General features: G+C 39.8%; 1 protein-coding gene across 1 annotated transcript in view; it reads left to right on the forward strand.

The window, feature by feature from the left end:
- The window catches only part of MYLK (myosin light chain kinase), a 165668-nt gene that overhangs the window by 19646 nt on the left and 123536 nt on the right, over nucleotides 1-22486 (forward strand). The window contains exons 2-6 of the mRNA XM_064157004.1: nucleotides 10118-10325; nucleotides 12063-12111; nucleotides 15230-15395; nucleotides 18829-18994; nucleotides 21736-21772. Of these exons, the coding sequence (XP_064013074.1) occupies nucleotides 10118-10325; nucleotides 12063-12111; nucleotides 15230-15395; nucleotides 18829-18994; nucleotides 21736-21772 (626 nt within the window). The remainder of the gene's footprint in view (nucleotides 1-10117; nucleotides 10326-12062; nucleotides 12112-15229; nucleotides 15396-18828; nucleotides 18995-21735; nucleotides 21773-22486) is intronic.

Raw genomic sequence — 22486 nt, forward strand, 5'->3', positions numbered from 1 at the left:
ACTCTTGAGATGGCAACACCTGTGTGAGGTTAGAGTACCAGAAGTTTACAACCTCTGATTCACTTCCTGATTGACATAATAACTACACAGAAATGTGTTTCTGCATAAGGTGTGTTCCCCTCATGTCTGTAGTACTAGAAAGGGAAGTCCACCTTGAGAGTGTTCTGTATGTCATCTGAGCTATGTTTCAGCTTATTCTGGGGCTGTCTGAAGATTCCTATAACAATTTTACTTTAAATGCAATAAAACTTACTGAAATAGAATGTAATTTAGGAAAAGCCCCTGTGTGTGTGATCAATTCCAGAAGATCAAAGTAGGTCCTAACCTTTTTCTGCATTAATTTGGGATGGCATTTGAACCTAGAATTTAAACTCAAAGCACCTTGACCTCCAGTGCTGCTCTGAAATTCCATGTGAGTCCTTCAGAAATAATTTAGGACAAATGAAGTTGTAGATGTGAGAGTAACTGGGAAAGCAATGCTTTACTCAAACAGCTACACTTAGGTGACTGAGCAGAAATCCAGTACTCCATGCACCTCTGGAAACTCTCCATACCAAATTTTACCAGAAAATATGACTACATGTAGAATACTGAAGAAATGATCTGCAGCAGCTGTCTGTTTTTCAGTTAGCAGACCATGTCTTATATGGATAAGTAATGAATTCCTCTCTGTTTAAATGCTGACTCCCCTAAAGAGCTATGGTCATATGTATGGTATTCAGCATCTCTGCAATATCAAAAAGGGGTTGAACAGTGAGAAAACAAAGCAGATAATGCAGAGCTACTTTAAAGAGTCCAAACTAAAATTTGTGGGGCATCATCTTCAAAAAGGATCTAATTCTGTTTAGTGTCTGGACCATAAAATATCAAATGCCATTTGGCATGGATGAGTACAAAGCAGAAAAATAAAATATACTTAATTCAATTTTTATTAGCTGTTACTATGCAAAAGAGAGAGCTTGCCTTGAGCAGCTCTGTGACTAATCAGCTCAAGATGGCAAAATAGCAAATAGTGTTTATGGAATTTGGAAAGAAAAACAAACAAACCCCAACAGTCTGCAGTGTCAATCTAGAAATCTGTGGCTTCCCCTATTTGGGATGCTGCATGCAGTTCTGGTCTGTTCTTACATCAAGCTAGAAAAGGGACAGAAACTTTGACAAGAGTTGTCATAGATATTTCATGGCTCCTAGTACAGGACAGATTGAAAATCAAGGGCTCTCCAGCTTGAATAATACAAGCAGATAAGAATCTGAACCCGCTTCAGAATATATAGGAAACCACAGTAAACAAAGGGTTAAAGCAAACAGTGCTTTGCAAGCTGTTTAGGAGGGCTGCTTAAAGCTTTCCCTAAAAGGTATACTGAAGTACTGCACTTGCTCAGGCTCATGCTTCAGGGTGTAACTTCTGGCTGGTCTCTAATATGAATGAAGTAAATCTGTTTGCAGGACTGTGTTGTCATTTTTCTCTCCCTGCTCCACACCAGTTGGGAGAAGAAACAGATAATTAGATACATCAGTTGTGAAGACTTATGTCTTCAGAGCTGTGTTCCAGTTAAGGTTACATCCGAAGAACTAATTTATGAGGTCTGTGTACACGTGGAACAAGAAACCCAAACACCAGATGTAGTGTACCAGAGTTCAGCACTTAAACAAAAACATACCCGTGGTTTACAGAATGACCATTACTGTTTCTTGTTCATACAATAGGTAAAGCTTTCAAGTGAACTATGTTTAGTCTTAGCATACATTCCAGCTCTGCTTTAAATGAGACAATTGTAGATTATAGACTACTTCATAGAAGAGGTAGATAATTTGCTTTGTTTGCAAGGTCATAGCTAAGTGTCCAAATATTTAGCATTTTCATGTTTAACCTTGCCAAGCAAGATCTCTGGTTTAGAAGCAAGGTCTAAAAAATGAGTAAACCATTCTTGAGATATGGATTGTGTGTGTTTAAAGTCTCAAAAGGAGCTTAACAATGTATTATGTCCACTTTCCTTTATCAAGAACATCTGCTGTTCATTTGTTAATGCAAAGCTGAGATTGAGCCTAACAGAAGTTTTGGTACAAGACTTGCAAATGAGCTGCTCTAGACAGAACTATTTTCCCCACCTGCACTAATCAAAGTCTCTTAAATTAAAATAAAAATGTACCACCTGTTGGGTGGGGCTGCGCTCAAGATGTTCATATTGTAGTCTCCACAGTTTTATAGGACTTTTTTCATAAGAGTAGCATTAAGAGTTCACTTTGGTACTGTTACAAGAGATGGCTTAGAGGTCACTTCTGTGTGTATGGACTGAGCACATGTTACAGTAGATCCAGTTCCTAGCACCCCCTGCTAAGTTTACTTTTGAGTACTTCATTTATCTCACAAGACTTTTGGTCAAGGTCCAGATGCAAAATCCCTTCATTGTTGACTCAAGAAAGATAGAGGACACTGGCTAGAGTCTGGTGACTATTGGGAGCACCTCTTTTTTTTTAGCACCTAGGATGAGCCACATCCACAGTACAGCTATCACTGTCTGGCCTGAATATCTTGGGGCTGGATGAGAGCTTGCAAATATGGGAAAGGTACACTATGCAGTCTCTGTGTAAGTGCTCTGTGTTGGTTTTATCCTATGTCTTCACATCTTTGACTAGAATTATACTTCCAAAATTTATCATGCTACTTAATCGCATTTCTTCTGCTGCATTCATGATGCAATCTGGTGGACAAATACTTGAAGTACACTGGACCTGAGCAAGTGTTTGACTCTGCCCCATGTGACATCCTGGTCACTGAACTGGAAAAACATGGACTTGATGGGTGGACCACTCACTGGACAAGGCATTGGCTGGATGGTTGCATGCAGAGAGTTTTGATCAATGGCACAATGTCCACCTGGAGACCAGTGACAAGTGGTGTCCTTCAGGGGTCAGTGCTGGGACCAGTCTTTGTCAGCAGTATGGACAGAGAAATCGAGTGCACCCTCAGCAAGTTTGTGGATGACACCAAGCTGTGTGGCACAGTTGACTTGCTAGAGGGAAGGGATGTCATCCAGAGGGACCAGAACAGCCTGGAGAGGTGGGCCCAGGCCAACCTCATGACATTCAACAAGGCCAAGTGTAAAGTCCTGCACCTGGTTCAGTGCAGTCTATGATTCTATGGTGAGTTTTGTGAAAGGTACGAGCAGTTTAGACCCTGTTTGTAAGGAATATTTGCTAGACCAAGTCCCTTCTCTTTTTTGTGTGTGTCAGGCTTTTGTTTGCAGGCAGCAGAATAAAGGTCAGAGTTTGTTTGACATTCTGAATGGTTTTCCACATCTCTCTTGATGTCTCCTCCTAGTGTTACTGCAAATCTGCCCAAAGCATGCAATGGTAACACCTGGCAACTATAACTGAGGATATACTGTAATGGAGGGATTTCTCTTATTCCTTCCTTATTAGGGGAAGGTGAGAAATTAATTTGAGGTGGTATTATTTTTTTATAAAATTATTTATTAAAATTAATATTTACAAATTTGTACCACCCCAACCACTATGTAATCAAGTTCTTATGTGCAAAGTTATGAAAACAGTTGGATATGATATATTTATGTACAGGGATTTGGTTATTAAATGGAAATATCAAATTATCAACAACTATAGACAGAGAGAAAGATTCCTTTAGGCTTAATGCCTCTTAACAACTATGCTGTCTGCCCAGCAGGGGCTGAAACTGTGTGTGCCCTTAAGACAGAAGTAACTTGTATTACAAAGGAATTAAAGCTTGCTTAAATGTGTTGCTCTTAAGTATTAATAATCACCCTCCCGGGATTGTGTCACAGTGTGCCCAGTGTTGGGGTCTTGGTGAGGCTGGAATCTGTCCCAGCTTGCAGAGAAATGCTAAGTGTTCCCAGTCGCTGAGGTAAACAGGATTTCTCTGACCTTCTCTCCTCGTGTGAAGTGGTCTCTGCCTCGGTGCTGCTGCTTCTTCTGGATGCCATGCGTCCAAGGATGGTCAGCTGGCAGGATTTCCAGATGCAGGAGAAGGATTTGTCCCTGCAGCTTCTGACATGGTCGTCTGTACAGCTAGCAGGCTGTGTTTGTAGGTTTCGCAGACAATCTGGAAGGTCTGCTGAGCCTGGACTCTCCAGGCTTACAGGGCAGTGGGCAAGCAGTATATGCCGGGCTGCAGGGAGACTTGAGCTCCATAGATAAATGCAGGATAGCTCTAGGCTTAGACAAGGGGCTCTCAGCTCCCCATATATGTATCAAGTGCAGGCGTGCACGTGCTCTGCTTCTCAAAGGGTACGCAGACAGGATAACTGCGCCTTGAGATCGGTGCAAGAGGTCTGAGCCTCAGAAAGTTTGCAAGTGAGTGAGTAAGGGCCTGCCTCTGTGTCTAGGCCATGCAAGCAGATCTGGACTGCTATGTGGATCAGAGAGCTGAGCTTGAACCTCTAAGTCTGAACCTCTGAACACTCTGAACACATGGAGCTCCTTTGCACTCCTCTTTATAGACTCTGAGCCGAGATTCGTGGCTCATTTGGCCATCTAAAGTGACCATGTCCAGGCATGTAGAGGCATAGGGAGGCCTCAGTTTTGGGGCTGTGGCCCCTCCACCACACATACTCTGTTTATCCTTTTGCAACCTCTGATCTCTGTGGCCTTTTCTGAGATGTAGTTCCCATAAACAACTGGTTTCTGGTTGGAAGGTGGGCATGGAATAAAGGATAGACTACAAAACCTACTGCCTGGCATTCCTTAATTTTAAGACAGGCAGGCAGCCAAATAAGCAGACCACTTGCTGTTCCTCTAAAGGTAGTCAGTGCTATCACACATTATCTACCAATCTACTGGCCAGCTTCTCTTCAGTCTGTTGCTTTTCCTGTTCACAGTGGATGTGAGGAATAGTTATTTCTCTTCTGCTTTGCAGGCATCTCAATGTAATGTAAAACATTTCTAATTACTGCCATTCTTTGCAAGACTTCTTATCCAGGGCATACAAACTTTCTTTTCATGTTGTTTTAATGCTTCCAAACATTAGAGTCTAACTATAAATGTGTTAGATACACTACTAAACACCAGTATATTAAAAAAAAATTCTCTGTGTTGCAATGAATGAGATACAGGCTCAAAGGATCACTTTCTGTAGCTTCAATGACTGCATGTTCATAGAAGTCCCAAGACAAGCAGAAAACTCTATTTTTATATAACCCAATATATGTGCACATGTTAATTAAAACCCAAAAAACTTCTATTTGTTTTATTAGAGAAGTATATTCTGTATTTCCTCATATGAAATACCAATGGGCATTTATGATGCCAAATTCTTCTCATGGAGGACCAGCTGTGAAAAAGCAGTGTCACTTAGCTGCAGGAGCAACAAACCTGCTTGATTTAGGATGTTAAATGCTACCTTCTGCACCTTTTCTCAAAAGGCAGCAAAGTGGATTGAAAGCTACATTTTAAGTAGTGTGTGAAGTATAGAATGTTAAATAGAGAATACTTCTTTCAAAGGTAAATTCAAATTGTTTTTCTTTAGATGAATTGAATTACAGAAATACAAATGATTCTTTTATTCAATGATCGAATACTTTACACACACAAGTTTTAATTCTGCATTTTGTGCAATTATGGGCAAAGACTGTCTGTGGTGCCAAAGCAGCACAACTGAATGCTGTATGCTGACAGAATATGGATGTTTTAAAATTCTGAGTTCATGGGGGAAGGATTGTCTCTTGAGAGGAATTTTAGTCATTAGTGGAATTCATGTTGCAGTATATCAAATCATCTCTGTGAGAGTGGTTCCTTGAATAGCAGCTTCATAACAGTTGTATCATTGCGAGTCATAGTAAGTTTTGATTTGCCTATCTATATACATTGCAGACTAAGACATCCTTTTAATAGCTGTTTGCTTGTGTGTTATATGACCTTAAGCAGCAACTTGGGACATTTATCTAGTCTGAAACATCAAGCACTGAATGCCTCAGCCAGTATAGTAAACATAATGCTAGAGTATGTCATGTAATGTTTGCCATCATTTCCAATAGCCTTAAGGTGTTACTGTCAAAGTGAGCAAAACATCAGTGTTCAGTAACTTATGCTTTGGTTGATTGTGCCTTATTGCTGACTCTTTTGAGTGCTGTAGGTTGTGAGTATTGTTAACCTCAATGAAGCTAGCAACGATTACTATAAAGCAGGATATGAATGACATTAAAAGCATGAGCCAAAAGAATGCATTTCATTGCCCTCAACTGCTAGTGCAACTGTGGCACCTTTAAGTAGGCAAACATACAGGGTTTTGAGTTGCTACATAAAGTGGTCTTTTATGGAACTTAGACACAGGCTAAGCTTTAGAAAATCTTTCCTGTACTTTTGAACAAGAGAAGTGCTCACTGAATATATCTGGTATTGGTGGTCATCAAATGCCTCTAAATTTGTGACAATGAAGACTACTCTGTAGCAGCACATTTTTAAATACTATCCCTTAGTGTACAGTTTCAAGACATTTGTTGTGTTTTCTCCTTATTTCTTTTCTTTGGAACTTAATGCCATCCCTGTTCAGTAACATTCCTCCAGACCTACATGCAGAATTGAATCTGAACTTTGGAAGTTTCATAGGCAGCAGGTTCTCTCTCATCTGGTTCCAGTCGCTGTGCTGATGAAGGGAGCAGAAGACTTCTTGTACTTTAGAAAACACTTCTGGGAAGACTCTAAGCTGTTGATGGGTCCAGACAAAAACTCAAAACATGTGTTTGTACTAATACAAAGGTTATTTGCTGCTTGCAAAACAGTTTTCTACCTGTTACTGTTGTAGAGCAGGTAAAGAAAAGCTGCAGCCTCACTGGGACTGGCAATACTTACACAGGCCAAACTGTAAATAAAGGTTATAGCCTTCTGCTGCTGGGCATTAAGTAAGCAGATAAATTCCTCTTTGCTGTGGATTTATTCAAGGCAGATGTTTTTAGTGAGCTCTGGAAAGGTTAGGGAGGAATATAAAACCTGCTGCAGTTCTGGAATTGATCCATTAGGATCAAAACCTAGTAACCAGTGATTCGTTTAAGGGTCCCTGACAGTTTTATGGCAAGACAATGTACTTCAGAGAGGACTGGCTCAGTTTGAAACACATTCCAAACCCAAACCTGAAATAAATCCTTGCAACGGAGCAATTCTGTAAACTTCTACTTTCCCATAATTTCATTTTTTACCAAAAAAAAAAAAAAAAAAAAAAAAAAAAAAAAAAAAAAAAAAGCAAAACCCCCCAGAGTTTGGGAAGGGAATGACTCAACCTTCTGAAAGCAACTGGCATGCTGTCACCTGTGTTTATAATTTTCTGTGTGGCATGAACAGGTTCATCAGGTGTAGATGAACAAAATGGTACAGACACAGCAAGCATAAAATAAACACACATGGAAGAAATGGAAAAATACTCAATGTAGGTTCAGCCATGTGATACTGGAAGGGCACATATAATGGTCTAACAGAGCTTGAGGGGTTAGGTACCAATGGCCTTGTGTGGTCCAAGAGGGACTTAGGAATATGATAAAATAAAAAGAAAAATGGGATGAAGGTGTTTCCCATTGCTTCAACCCCAATGGTTCCCTGGGACAAGTGATGGAAAGTTTATGCTTAGGAGCTTTGGTGCTGGGTTGAACTATGCATAGAAGAAAATTCCAGAAGGGATCATTAGGAATGGTAAAAAGTACTAAATGTATTAGGTGATGTATAATTGACGACTTGCATTCACAAGCCAGAATCTCAGTGGCTGTAAACACATGTGGCTAGGCTAAAGGGGTTGTGATGTAATGCACTGAAAAGGTGGTTCCTCCTTTGTATCAATTTATGTGCTACTCTGCCATTTTACTGTGTTGCATTACTTGAAATAGCTCTTGCAAAGCCATTTTGCCTCAAATATTTCAAATTCAAGGAAATTTTACTATCTAGTGAAGCAAAACTGAGAGATATAAACTCTGATATACTCCCTGGCTTTGCATAAGTCACTTCATCTTTTTGTTGGTTTCTTTAAAAGTGAAAATGTAAGCAAGAGGGCATAGAAAACTGAAAAGTAAGAAAAAATTCTTTGGTACAACTCACTTTCTGTACCACTGAGCACATTAGTATTTAGTAAGGTTTACGATACTGTAGAAGCCTCATATTGGTGCTTCACAACTCCTTTTTTTTTCTGAAAATGATATATGCTGAGAAAGATTCCTGGGAGCTTCCCCTCTGGGTAAGCAGTAAAGCAATATGCTGGTGTAGTGTTAGGGGCTATGGGTGAGTGCGAGCTGCTGTTTTTCAAAAAGCAGAGTAATGAAAAGATGCAATGCAAAGAGGTTTAGAAAGATGCTGTGGTATTTTTAAGCAGCTGTTGACTCCTCATTGTGTAGGATCTCACAACATATTCTTCACAGAACATGGCTCTTGCCTAGGTAGAGATAAACTCAGGAAGAACTCAAGAAGTTTGTACCAGAAGTAGAAAGCTTCTCCAGTACATTCAGTATATTCACGCCCTTGGCAAACATTAACGTCACACACACACACACACACATATATATATATATAGAGAGAGAGAGAGAGTGTAAGTAGTGCCAGGAAGAAGGGGTCACTTGTCTGAACTGATACTCAAGGAATTAGAAGAAAAGAGAAAAAATTCTGACATCTGTAGGTTAAGCTCTAACAGCTGGAATGAGGTGGGACTGGATTAAAAATGAAAGATTTTGAAAGAAGAGAACCAAAGAATGGGTAAGGTTGGTTGGCTAAAGATTGTAATTTGAAAAGTGCTGTGCAGTCAGAAGAAAGCAAAGTTGGGATGTGGATTGAAAACAGAGAAGAAAATGCTGTGAGGAATTTGCACAAGCCACAACCAAGCCTTCTTCAAACCAAGACAGATCATCACTATTTTGCCCACCTGGAGGCTGATGGGACTTCCTGTTCGGTTGCCAAGAGTTCATAGTGTAGTTCAAAATGCAACACTACTCCTTTCCAGAAAGCAAAACACATCCACAACTGTTACTCATCCCAGCTCATTTTGATCCACTCAGTTACTTTATGACAGGTAGGCAAAGGATCAAAGAGTCAGAAGATGGAGAGCTAATGTATCAGAGTGGTGGATGGGAAAGAAGGGAGAAATATTGTAATCAGGACTTGTTATGATGACTGGAGAAGCGTGCTAACAGTTAACACATACTAAAGCAACTTTCAAAGAGGGTGGTGTCTCTCATAAAGCAGCAGCAGAGCCTTTGTCTGAAGAGTTAATTCTTTGGTGGAAACGGAGCTTTCCCCGTTTTTCATGAAAGACACAAACTGATCCTCACCAGTTTCAATAGCTCAATTAAAATCATTACCTCCATTCTCAGTTATACCAACTGAGAGTCCACCTGCAAATCTGCAGGCATCATTAACACCACTGCAAGCAAGAATATATGAATATGGTTGCTATCTAACACCACAGGAATGGTTAATTTTGTTAAAACTCTTCTTTGGACTACCAGAAGACCACAAAGCTCTTAAAGGTGAGCAGTGTGTTTGTGTGAATATGTCTAGGTCTATATAGTCCCCCTTGCACCACTGTAGCATACAAATGACACTAAATGATGCTTTCTCAAATTGCAACTGCTAATCTTCTGCTTTTAAAGATCAAGACAAAATTTGGTGTTTATCTGCTTTTCTTGCCTGCATATTGTCAGGAGCTACCACAGCTCAGCACATTTCAAAAACTAGATGGCTCCATACAGATTTACAATATAAACCTACTCTTTGGCAACCATGCAAGAAATTTTTGGTCTAGATACAATTGCAATCTTGCATACTTGTAGGTATAGTAGCTCTACTGCCCTTGAATCTCTGAACAATAAGGTCTCAGGTGTCAGGATTCTTTGCTGTCACTATCACTATGCTTCCATGGGTAAACCATTCTAGTGGGAAACTTTTCTGTGTAAGTATCTGTCTGCCTGACTAGTCTTATGATTTTAACAGTTTGACTTAGCCAAGAGTTTCTTCATTTCATTATGTTCTGCCATTTGGCGTGCAAAGATTATGTGTTTAACAGCTCCTGTGTCACGAACTTTCCACTGCATTGCTAAATGTCCAACATTTCTTCCTAATACCATCATCTGTTATGTTTGCCTTCTTTCTGCACTGTCCCACATCTTTCCAGGTCAGAGGCTACCCCGAGCCACAGATCACATGGTTCAGGAACGGGCATCCTGTCCCAGAGGGAGACCATTACATTGTGGACTGCAGCATTCGGGGGATTTTCAGCTTGGTAATCAGAGGTGTACAGGAGGGTGATGGTGGCAAATACACCTGTGAGGCTGCAAACGATGCTGGGGTTCGTCAAGTGACTGTGGAGCTGACAGTGGAAGGTAACAGAATACTCATACTGTTGTTGCAATGATTATGGAGTTCAGTTAACTGAACATGCTGTGTTAAACTGTCTGGTTAAAATCCCAGCAGTACACACACACCTTCTTAGTGCTGCATGAGTAAGATTCATTAATTGCATTTCACAGTTTATGACATTTTACAGGGATCTACGTACCTACTGCTAGATGAAGTGTGTGTTCAATTTCAAGTGTGTGCGATGATGCCCAGGTAACAAAAGACCTAGCTTTAAAGACTTTGCTACAAACTTTTACATTTTCATGACAGCCACCATTCAGGACAGAAACAGAGGCCTGGCAAGTTGGTGTTTTCTCTCAGGCAGTAAAAACTGTGGCAATCTTGGTTGCTTCACAGCCTATCAGGTAGACACACTGCAGCAGTGGGTTTCTGAAGTTCTCCACACCTGCATCCATTTGCTTAACTGAATGTCTGGTTGTAATTGCACACTTAATGTCACACAGGAAACAGCCAAGATCAAACCCAGGAATTTTAAGAGAACATCTGCATATTAGATAGTTTCAAACTGCCAAATTTAAAATTTAAAGAGTGGTTCAAAGCTAAGGAAGGATGGAAATCAATTGTAGTGCTTCTCCCTTTGCAATTTGGTTGCGTCAGAGATCTGTTGGCTATCAAATCTCCCCAGGTCACAACTTTCTATTGAACTCTTAAAGCAAAGCAAAACCCCACAGCAGTCCTGAAACAATCAGCATTTGAGTTTATTTAGCATTAAAAGCTCTGTAACAGAGACCACCAAGAGTACATACTGAAATACATATCAATCTGGCACGATTGCTACTGCCTTCTGTTGCAAAAATTATGCGAAATCTTTATTTTTTCCAGTCTGAAGTTGTGGCAATTCTTATGAGTGATAACTTGCATGGAGGTGGAGGATTTTTTTTAAGATGGTTTTGTGTCAGTTTTTCTGATCTGGTCTGATCTTTATTCTAGACCTCTCTCTATGCATCAAGGTAACACAGCACAGATAGCTATGTGAGGCTGAATGCCACTGGGGGAAAAAAGTGACTGGCACCCAATCTAGTCTTTCCGTCTTGTTTGGCTACCCTATCTGACAGTAATGTAGAATTTACTAAGGCTCTAGAACGAACTATTTCTCACAGCCATCAGAGCTGAACGTTTCATGCCGCCGCCCTGGTCGCCTACCTGTTTTTAATGTGCCACGGATCCCAGACACGCTGTGTGCAGCAGATGGCGCTGAGCTTACACCACTTCACGCCTGTCTCCCTATGCCTCACATCAGCCAGCAGAGTGAACTGCTCTGCTTCGAGAAGTGTCATTTTGCAGAAAAGGTAGCCTGGGCTAGCACAGAACTGAAAAAAAAAACCAAACCAAATAAAGCAAGACTCCCTTCAGAGTCCAAACCCCCTTTTTTTCCCCACTGTTGTAATTTCATTTTTTTTCTGCACTGTAGAAATACACATAGTATTTCATTCACTTGTTAAAAAAAATGCATTAATAATCTGTGCTGTTATTACTGCTGAGGCCGTGGGTTCAATGGTAACTCTGTTAAAACTTGGTTTTTTACATTGGAGAGTCTGCCTGTGGAGTCCAGGTGATGTAACCTTATGCTGCAGGTGCTGCATTCCTCCTTACCTTGGAAACTTGGAAAAATGCATATTTTACATAGTTCTTAACATCTGTAATTCCAAGTGGTCTTGTCAAAGCTTCTGAATTCCTGTCTTTCTGTCATATGCTTACAGGAAACTCCACGAAGAAATACAGCCTACCATCCAATGCCAAAACCCCTGGGTAAGAAGTCCACTGGCTTTGATATTGTTTATCAGATACCTAAACACGTTGGGGTAGGAAAACAAGTAGAAAGACTCTTTCTAAAGAATAACCACATCTCCCCATTTCAGGTGCCTCTTGCATTTTGTCTTTATCTCTGATTCACTTTGTCAGCCAGTTAGAAAGGACTGGTTTCTTGTCCAGTTCTCAGTAATTCCTCACTGAAAGCTATCCCTAGGCTCCTTACCTGTGCAAGAATCGGAGGTAACGGATGAAAACAAAGCCTGGTGGTTAATGACTAAAGACTCAGTTCTGCATAACATTACATTTGCATGGAGTAACAGTTTGGCGTGATTTCTCACACCTGTGTGATGGGGATAGTAAGAATGGCTGGGCACTTGGAGACAGAGCTGTGCCAGCCACAGCTACATCTGAAAACAAACTATTCAACATTTGAGAACTCAAATGCTGTAAGTCTAAATCTCTATTTATCACAAACAGAATAGCCACTATGCAAGATGCTGTGTTAGTAAAATGGCTGAGGCTGTTAGAAAGATATAAGTAGCTTGATGCAGCTACTGCTCCCTCATACTGACAGGATTACTCTGGCTGAAAACAGAACATTCTGCTGGTATCTGCAATATTGCCTCCTCTTCTCTCTGCTCTGTGACATTCAGAAATCCTTCCCCACATCTGCCAAGGCATGACAGTCTCCTTATAAAGCCAGGGAAAAAATCTCCTTTAAGAATCACCACTGAGGAAAAAAGGCAACTAAAAACAGCACTGTCATATATAATTTAAGGATTTCTGAGCAACACAGTGAGTAAAAAGTAGTCCAGAATTGCTCCAGTTTGGAGTAACTGTTAGCAGGATTGGGTTGATGGAGTGATGTGTGCTGGCACACAGAAGAGTCTTTTTGCTGTCATGTACTTTCTGCACTTCAGTAAACATTTACAATCAAATGAATGCCAGTATTTTTAAAGCCCCAGGCTTAAATATTCCAACAGCTGAATTCATTTCTTTACAAGTACCTTGAAGTTATGCAGACTTTTTTTCTGATTTATATCACTGGGACTGAGTAGCCCTGGATGTAGACAAAATATACATTCAAAATATACATTTTTGATGATGTCAGTGTTCAGAATGCAGATAGTTAAAATTGAAGGGTTTGATTTCACCATTGATAAAATACATTTAATGTATGTTTGAATTTTAAAACTAACTGAGATAATAACAGTGAAATCAGTGAAAATGAATTATCAGGAAGGCTTTCACACAATAGTGTCTCTATCACAAACATGCTACAGAAATATACACATGCTAAATAATCAAAGCAAGAAAGGACAGTTGAAGTTGCAGTTAGGTTTTGTTATACATTCCAACTTTCCAAAGTAATATTCTAGTCCATAGCATTGCAGGAAGTAATTGTCACCATTTTTCATTCTCTTGTGTATTACTCCTATTCAGTATTAACAATTTTATGATGTGGAAAGTTTATGCTGTACATAGAGAGGAGGAAAAAGAAAAGAAATACCCATTTCAGTTTGCATATATCTTGCAAATATCCATAAAGCTTCAGGCTAGCTAGTAGCTGGTTTTCTTTTAATGTGTTAGTATATGGGTATGGATATGTAAGTATAGAAACATCACCTAAAAGTAGTCACTAAAAGAGTTCTTGAATACACATTTATCATGTTCTTTAGTAGTACTATGAGGAAAGTTACATTGAAAACTATCAGATAATTAATTGTATGATGAAATATTTTGCATTTTAGTGTATTACTGTGGCTCTTCTATCTTAACAGTTTTACTGATCCTCTTGTCCATGTAAATCCTTTCAAAATGGTATCATCTCTTACTTAGAAACCTCCAGCTGCCTATATAGCAACCATCATGTCTTGGCAGTACCTTGGACTAAGGTGATGCGGTCTCTGTTAGTATCTGACACCTGGTAGAAATGGTGAGGTATTGACACATCTTACTTGCATGTGGTAAAAGGCCATCTGGAAAAGAAAGCCTTGAAAATTATGCAGTTTGCTTAAAATTAAAGGTTAACAACAATGACAACAACAAGAATATCACCATCTGCCATGCACTAATGCGTATCTTTGTTGTACCGTATCAGGGCTTCAGAGCAATGAGCGTGAGTGTTCCCTTGCACAATACACCTGAAGTTGCAACTTTTTTTTTCCTTGTAATAATACTGCTTGACATTTGATGTTTTATGTATGTGTACCAGAGGGTTCTGGACTGCAGTCACTGATGTCACTCTAGTTTCATTACGCATGTCATTTCCCAGCTGCACCATCCATGTGCCATCCATGTACTTAAGCAGAGCTGGGCATTTACCCTTAATAGACATATGGGTTGGATGTACATTGATTTTGTGTCCTTTTCAAGTTTGTTTTCTAAACATTGTACTGAATGATATTGCAAACAGAAGCCTTCCACAAGCTGAATATCTTTACCAAAATGTGGTGGGTTGGGAACATTCCCCACACACACTATTGAGATTTACCAGACAAGCTCAGATGGCTTGGGAGTAAGATAAAGCCATATTTACAGCAAAGCAACATTTACAAGCATATATACACAATATATTTACAAGCATGTACAATTATATGCAAATTAGAAATAATACAGAAATCCAAACTCCCTCACAGGCAAAGGAGCTGCCCAGAAGGGGCTCAAAGTTACCCTCTCTCTCCTTCGTCCTTCCCAGGCAGATAAACAAAACAACCAGCAAAGCTTATGTTGTTATCTGTTAGTGGAGAGATTAGAGCAGAGTGAAGGAGAAGCAAAAGGAAGCAGTGTCCTAGAGCAAAGTGGGGAAAATTATTTACATTTTGGCTTTTTTTTTATCCCAGCTCTGCTTAAAAGCAACTGAAGTTGTCCCAAACATGTGTTACGTGAGTTATGTGTATGCTGGATGTGGGTGTGCAGCATCATGCTATTCAGCTGCATGAGGAGTCAAGAGCAGTCAGCAGCAGCATTTCCATTTCTTCCACTGACCAAAAAAAATAATGGTGTAACTACAATCTTGGTTGCTACCAATTATATACCCTTGTTAGTGAAGTGTGCTCCAATCACAACAGCTTTCATTTCTTCTGTAAAACCAGGATCTCAATTGCCTTTCCAGGGGGAGACTTACTGTTCCATCTGTGGACCACAGGCCAAGCATCTGGGGAGAGAGTCCACCCAAGTTTGCTACAAAACCCAATAGAGTTGTGGTGCGTGAAGGTCAGACAGGCAAATTCTCCTGTAAAATAACAGGACGACCTCAGCCTCAAGTAACTTGGTTTAAGGTATGATGTCCTCCCCTGCAAAAAATATTTTCTTTCTCTTTTGAAATGTTGTTTCTTGAAAGGATCAAATACACCCAAAATTATCATAGTAAGAATTTGTGCACAAGAACAGACATATTCCTCCTCATTTTTATGTGGAATAAACTCACAAAAGTTAATAATGCTCCTTCACAGTATAAATTTCTCCTTTATCCTTCTCATTGCTGAAATTGTTTGTAGAAAAAAAAATCTGGAAGCACCAAACAAGATCCACTTTCCATTATAAAAACAGTGAGTATGGGATATACTTGCCCCAAGACCTAGATGGACTAAATGATCTTTCAAGGTCTTTTCCAACCCCTAACATTCTGTGATTCTGTGAAAACCTTACTAGCAAGAGAAGAGAAACAGACAAAGGATGGGAAATGTGAATATTATCATAATCTCTGCTTTAGAGAGAAAGTCTGGAAAGATTTAGGGCTTTTTGTGTTTACAGAAGAGTCTCTGATACCTGTATTTTGCAAGTTCCTTGTCAGTGTCTCAGTCACAGACTGTCTTTTCTGTATTATTCACATTGGGGTTTACCTGTGCATTAGAACAAAGAGCACATTTGCAAAGAAATGAAACTGAATTTAAGATTAGAAATAACTGTTTTGTGATCCACAAATATGACTGGATTTTCATAGATTCATAGACTCAGCCTGGTGGGAAGAGACTTCCAAGAACATCCAGTCCAACCTAGCACCCAGCTCTATCCAGTCAACTACACCATGGCACCAAGTGCCTCATCCAGGCTTTTCATGAAGACCTCCAGGGACAGTGCCTCAACCACCTCCCTGGGCAGCCCATTCCAATGGGAAATCACTCTCTCTGGCAAGAACTTCCTCCTAACATCCAGCCTACACCTCCCCTGGCACAATTTGGGACTGTGTCCCCTTGTTCTGTTGCTGGTTGCCTGGGAGAAGAGACCAACCCCCACCTGGCTACAACCTCCCATCAGGTAGTTGTAGACAGCAATGAGGACACCCCTGAGCCTCCTCTTCTCCAGGCTAAACAACCCCAGCTCCCTCAGCCTCTCCAATATCATTTTGATGTGCATGATATTTTTTTGCAAACTTAAAAAAAAATGTCCAGGCAGATGAACATTTCAACAGTTTCAGATTGACTTCTCCTAAAAAAGTGGTAGCAGAAAAGTATCTGACATAAAATAAGTAAGACCTGAGCCATCAACTTCAGACCTGCATTAAACTGAGAATTGTGGACATCTGTTATTCACAAAAGAATTTATAAATGAACAATATTTAAAACTCTTTAGATTATTACAAAAACATTGAATACTTAAGTCCTTGTGCTCCCTTTGGGGATACACAAAATCTCCAACCACATTTTAGTGTTCAATAAGGAGACAGTTTTTTAGTGTTAATTAAATAATATAATAATCAGGCCATTTTTACTGAAACTTCCAGTATTTTAGAGAACTACAATTACAGCAAATACATGATTGCTCTGTTGGCATCCAGCTGCACTTCAGTCTTCAGCACACTTGCCTTATGTACAGTTAAAAGGCACTTTTCTCGAAGCTTCTTTTTTTCTTTCTGATGTCTCCAGGTTTTCAAGGGATGAGGGGAAACAACCACAATAAAACCCCAGTATACTGCTCATAGTGCAGGGAAACACTTCCAAGTCATTGTTGGCTTTATTCCAGATTTATCCTTGTTGTCTTTAACACAAAAGTGCTAGGCTACATCTCAGAAAAAAAGCAGCCTCTTGCTGTGAATGCACTAAGACACCTCCTTATGCTGGCAGCTCAATCTAGAGTCTGCTTCTCCCTCCAGCTGCCATCAGATCTTTTGGGCCTGCTGGCTCTCCAGGCAGTCTGCAGCGCAGCTGCTCCACAACCGCCTGCTTCCAGACCCACCAGACTTGCTTAGATTTTTTAGTCACAAAACTCAGTGCAAAATAGGATTTGCCATTCAATTCTGTGTGGTAAACAGCAAATAGAATCATAGAATCAACCAGGTTGGAAGAGACCTCCAAGATCATCCAGTCCAACCTAGCACCCAGCCCTAGCCAGTCAACTAGACCAGGCTTTTCTTGAGCACCTCCAGGGATGGTGACTCCACTACCTCCCTGGGCAGCCCATTCCGATGGCAAACTATTTCTCTGTTTGAAGAAATAGGGACTAGCAATCCAGCAGCTTGAATCTATACTTTGGTGCTGCTTCATACAGGCCTTTTACAGTTGGATAGAGGTTATATTTTATGTTTTTCTGTTGATTGTCAGCTTCTATAATGTGTTATTTTGTAATCTGACATGCATTGTCTGATCAAATGAATGAAGTATTCAAAATGCTTCAACCAAATGAAGTATGCAAAGTTTATTATCAGCATCTATGCAAAGTGTCTTGTTATCAGCATCTCCCTAAGTTTTGTTCATCTTTATATTTTTAAAAGACAAATGTCAGCACTTCCAGATCTGCATGTATTACTCTGTAAAATACCACAGCTGTCTTACTCAGAGTTTCAGCAATCACGCCATTGCTGGTCTGCAGACACCTAGTCCATTCCCTTGAATTTATCCTCAGTTCATCTCTTTTGGTTAAATTGGGTTTTTAAGCTTTCATAATATTACTTTATCATCTGTTTTGAACACCATAAAGCTGTCTTTCAGCAATTTGTATGCTCTCTGAAGTACAAACTTATTGTAGCTCTTTATGAGAATTTTATTGGCAGGTCGTTACTGAGAAGCATGAGTTTGCATCCCTATTCATAAGGTGTGGATTGACAGATAATCATGCATGTGCTTTGGTTGGCTGCAAACAAATTCAGATCCAGAATGCTTCTGGTCATGTCAGGATGGCACTGCAGGACCTTGCTGAGTGCTAGGTATTTCAGGTTTGCCTCGGCATTGCGGGAGTTAATTTACATGGCTGCTGGAACACATCTGTCTCCCTCAATATATACCTAATGCCTTCTGCCTCCCCCACTTGCCTGCTGATGAAGTCCTGATATGTAGTTTTTTTTCCCAGTTCCTGAAATTATGCAGCATAAAAGAGCTATTGAAGGATAGAGAACTGCTCCCCAGCTAAGACGTTTTTTGATTAGAAGTGTGATATTTGACTTCTTGGAATAAACATGAGCAGAAAACTGCTTTGAGCCCACACACAATTAAAAAAAAAATTCTAGGAATATGGATATAGTAAATAATCAAAAGCCAAAACCAAGCTAAGATGAGTGGGTGGCAAAATACAGGGAAAAACAGCCTCCTGCAGATATGAATTATAGAACAGTTGGACACAGCTATTTGTTTATACCATCTGAGTATTATTCACAGAAGGAATTTGGCTAAAAGATAGGAGAAAGGCATTTTGACCTGATGTTTTACCAAAAAATGTTATTGTTCCCTTTCTCTTACTAATTGCTAGCTGTGTCATGGTGTCTTGTGATATTTGCAGGGTGATACTCAGTTGCAACAAAACGAGCGTTTCAACATGTTTGAGAAAACAGGCATCCAGTTCTTGGAAATCCAGAGCGCTCAGCTTGCTGACTCGGGAGTTTACACGTGCACAGTGGTAAACAGCGCTGGGAAGGCATCTGTGTCTGCAGAGCTCACCGTTCAAGGTACAGAGTTTACATAGGACAGCACAAGTGAGCTGCACACCATTCCTTTCCTGTGTCCTTGGTTGTGTTCTCAGTGCAAGCATTCACTTTCCCCTGTTATCTTCCTCTCTCTTCATTAAAAATTGTGATAGCTTGGCCTCTGGTACAGCTGAAAACAAAGTGTGGGTTTATTAGGGAAAAGGTGATCCAAATGCTTTGTACCAACTTTCATGAAAACTAACTTTTTCCTTTTGCTGTGATTTTGACCTCCATGTGCTTTGAACATAGATTTTAATTTCAGCTAAATGAAAACTTACATGTATCATTATAATCAGTAATTGATTTTGTCTTTGTTGAGCACCAGATGCATGTTGATGCCAGCCCCCTTTAGGGACACAAAATTGTATCTATATTTGTAGAACCACGAAGGTAAAGGAGTGTAACTATAAACTGCAAGAGAGAGAAAACAGCTTAGTGAGATTAAAATTCAAGGTTCCAAACTTCCCACCCTGCCTATTTCACTGCTGGTAAAGAAAATAAATATCTTTTAGAAATAGTTATAAATAATTTAGGAGGTTCTATTCCACATACACATTACTGTATGTGGAATAGTTCATTTTGCAGTTTGATGCTTCTTAGGGTGCCCTTTACATCAGCCTCAAAATCATAAGGCCTTCAGCAACCACACTAAAGAGGAATTTCACCAATCAGTGGGTAAGCAGTCACTAGACCAAATTAAATAATTAAATCAACAGTTGCTGGCTTCAGCTGCTTTCAGAAGATCAGAGGGCTATATGTGCACCCAGCAGTGATACTTCTAAATGCAAGATTTTTAGCTTCACATCAATACTGTCACTCCACAAGAATATAAATAACAGGAGCATTTATATTTAAGGTCCTCAGAACCACAACTTGCCTTTGCCACTCAAAGCTGTACTTTTTATCCATAAATTCCAATCTGATGAAACCATTACAGAATGAGCTTCTACAGGCTGCCTAGTCAACTGGTGTTTTGTAGAAAGGCCTATTTTGTTCCCTTGTTTAAAAAGATGAAACTTGAACCCTTCTATCCCTGAAGTGAAGAGCTTTCTGTTGTGTAAGAGGTACGCCTGCCTTGAGAGATGATGCAGAACTGGGGTCAGTTGTGGTGTATGTTTGCTTCAGATGCTAACCACATCTCTGAAAAATGTGAGCATTCTTTCCTGGATTAGTACAGGTCAGTAAAAAGGGCACTCTCTTGCAATGTACTTGACTAATCGGATGATTCCACTTACCTAACCACAATATATAATACCTAATTCTTTCATTATCAATTAAATCAGATCATCAGAATTGCAGCAACATGCTAGCAGTCAAGTGGCTCAGGATGACTATATATTCATTTAAATCCATGTAGTCTCATAGATAGATAATTTTGTTCCAAGATCTGCATTTTCCCCCACAACTGCTCATACTTGAAAGAGGAGGGTTGCAATGTTCTTTTAACTAACACGATTGCATAGTCTTGTTTAGCCTGCACCCAGCAGTTTTTCAACATCCTTTCCTGCACTTATTCAATCTCTTTTCAGCTTCAATTTTTATGTGAACAATCTCCATTGCTATTTATTGACAGGTTTATTGAAGTGAAGTCAATAAGTTATTTCCCTCTCTCATTGCAACTTGTATGTGTGTGCAAAGAGATTCACTTGGTCATTCTGGGTGGTGTGGGAAATCCAAGCATTTAGATGTGGATTTTTGCTTGCAAAACACAGTGGATATCATGGTATCATCCAGCACATGTTTTTTGCCATTTCCCTGAGGCAAAGACTCTGAAAGCATTTTATGGAGTCTTTGTTGATGACTTGCAAAATCCATTATCTTGCAAAATCATTACAGTATGTATTTCTGCTGTACTTTTTAGTCTCATAGCTGACAATAGTATAGATGCAACTTTGATCAGACCAGAAGCAAACAAGTTGTTAACTAGGGAGAAATGGGGAGATGTGGTTGGTACTTGATGGTATTTCTCTCCTCCCAATTACTTACTATCTTGTGCCTCCCCCAAGAGAAACAAATACTGTCAAGATCTGGGATAATGCATGGAGAACTGCGTATAGCTGAACTATGATATTGACCATGGCCAGATAAGTGCTCAGTTATGTCAGTGCAGCTGACAAGGCAAATCAAGATAGTTCAGCCATGTTCCCAGACTTCCTGGTGGTGGTGAAAAGTAAAGAGATGTGATACACTGCCCTTTGTGTTGCTCATGTTAAACATGGTAATATTTGCTACACAGCAAATACATTGGTGGAGTTTTACAGGTTTTGAGAGTTTTTAATATTTTTAATTTGATTTTTGAGTTTTAGCCAGAGGACAGTTGCAACTTCCCTGTAGGCACACTCAAGTGTGTTTGTCATTTTTCACATCTACAAGCTTTGTGGAGTTCCCATAGCATCTGTTGAGCTGCCTGCCAGGTGGAATTTCTTCCTTATTTCTCTCCCACAATGGGGAGCCCTTGAGGCTCACAGAACCTTTAGTTCTCAAGGGACTTGAGAACATACCTGACCCAGCAGTGTCTCAAAATGGGCCAAGATCTCTTTGTGCTTCAGCTGAGCAGCTTGCTGTTGTCCACGTCAAATTTCAGGTGTGGTGGTAGTCAATACTGACTACAGTGGATTGAAAATATGACAAGTGAAGGTTCTTTTCCTAAAATCTTTCACTTTTGTGGTATTGTGTACAGTACTGCATGTATAACTTACCAGTTACTGCTTCTTTTATTTCAGGCCCAGATAAGATTGACACATGCACCCAGCCACCTTGGTATGTTTTTATTGGAATACTTTATCAGAATATTCAATTGCAGTCCACTAATTTTGACATTTATTGCATGAAGCTTCCTTACAAAGTGATAAATCCTTTTAGGTCAGTCTGTATTTGGAAGTTAGAAAATGTTTACTTGGAATGAGATTCTTTCTTACTGCCAAATTAAGCTGTCCTGGTAGACTCCTTACAAAATAGTTGGTGGAATTGGTGGCAGCACTATGAAGCACAGAGTTTCTCATCTATTCAGGAAAAGAAAACTCAGATGGCTTTATTCTCATTGTTCCCAGGTAGCGACCTAGTTATGTAATTGGATCAAACTATGTATGGAGAAACTACATTCTTTTTTTTTGAGGCAAAAGCCTGTTTACATCTTGTCAGTACCTGAGCTAGTTGTTCTTGCTGGCAGAAGCCGAGGGTGGTATGAACATGGTCTTTGCTGTTTGAAAATGCATGCAAAGGAATGGGTAAAATAAAAACAAGCAAGCAAACAATCATATTTTAGGGCTTTTTCAAGATTTTAAAAATTAAATTATTTTTTTTCTTTTCCAAATGGCTTTTCTTCATTACCAGAAGGTATAGGAATGAAATACTCTAAGCTGACTGTGTAAGACTCATGAAGGGCAGGTGCTTTACAGTTTTCAGGATGTTTAAGCTGTTCTTACACATCCTGCCTGGGATTGAAAAATTGCATGTATACATTGTTCTAACTTC

The sequence above is a fragment of the Pogoniulus pusillus genome, chromosome 2 (genome assembly GCF_015220805.1).
Source record: "Pogoniulus pusillus isolate bPogPus1 chromosome 2, bPogPus1.pri, whole genome shotgun sequence".
Lineage (NCBI taxonomy): Eukaryota > Metazoa > Chordata > Aves > Piciformes > Lybiidae > Pogoniulus > Pogoniulus pusillus.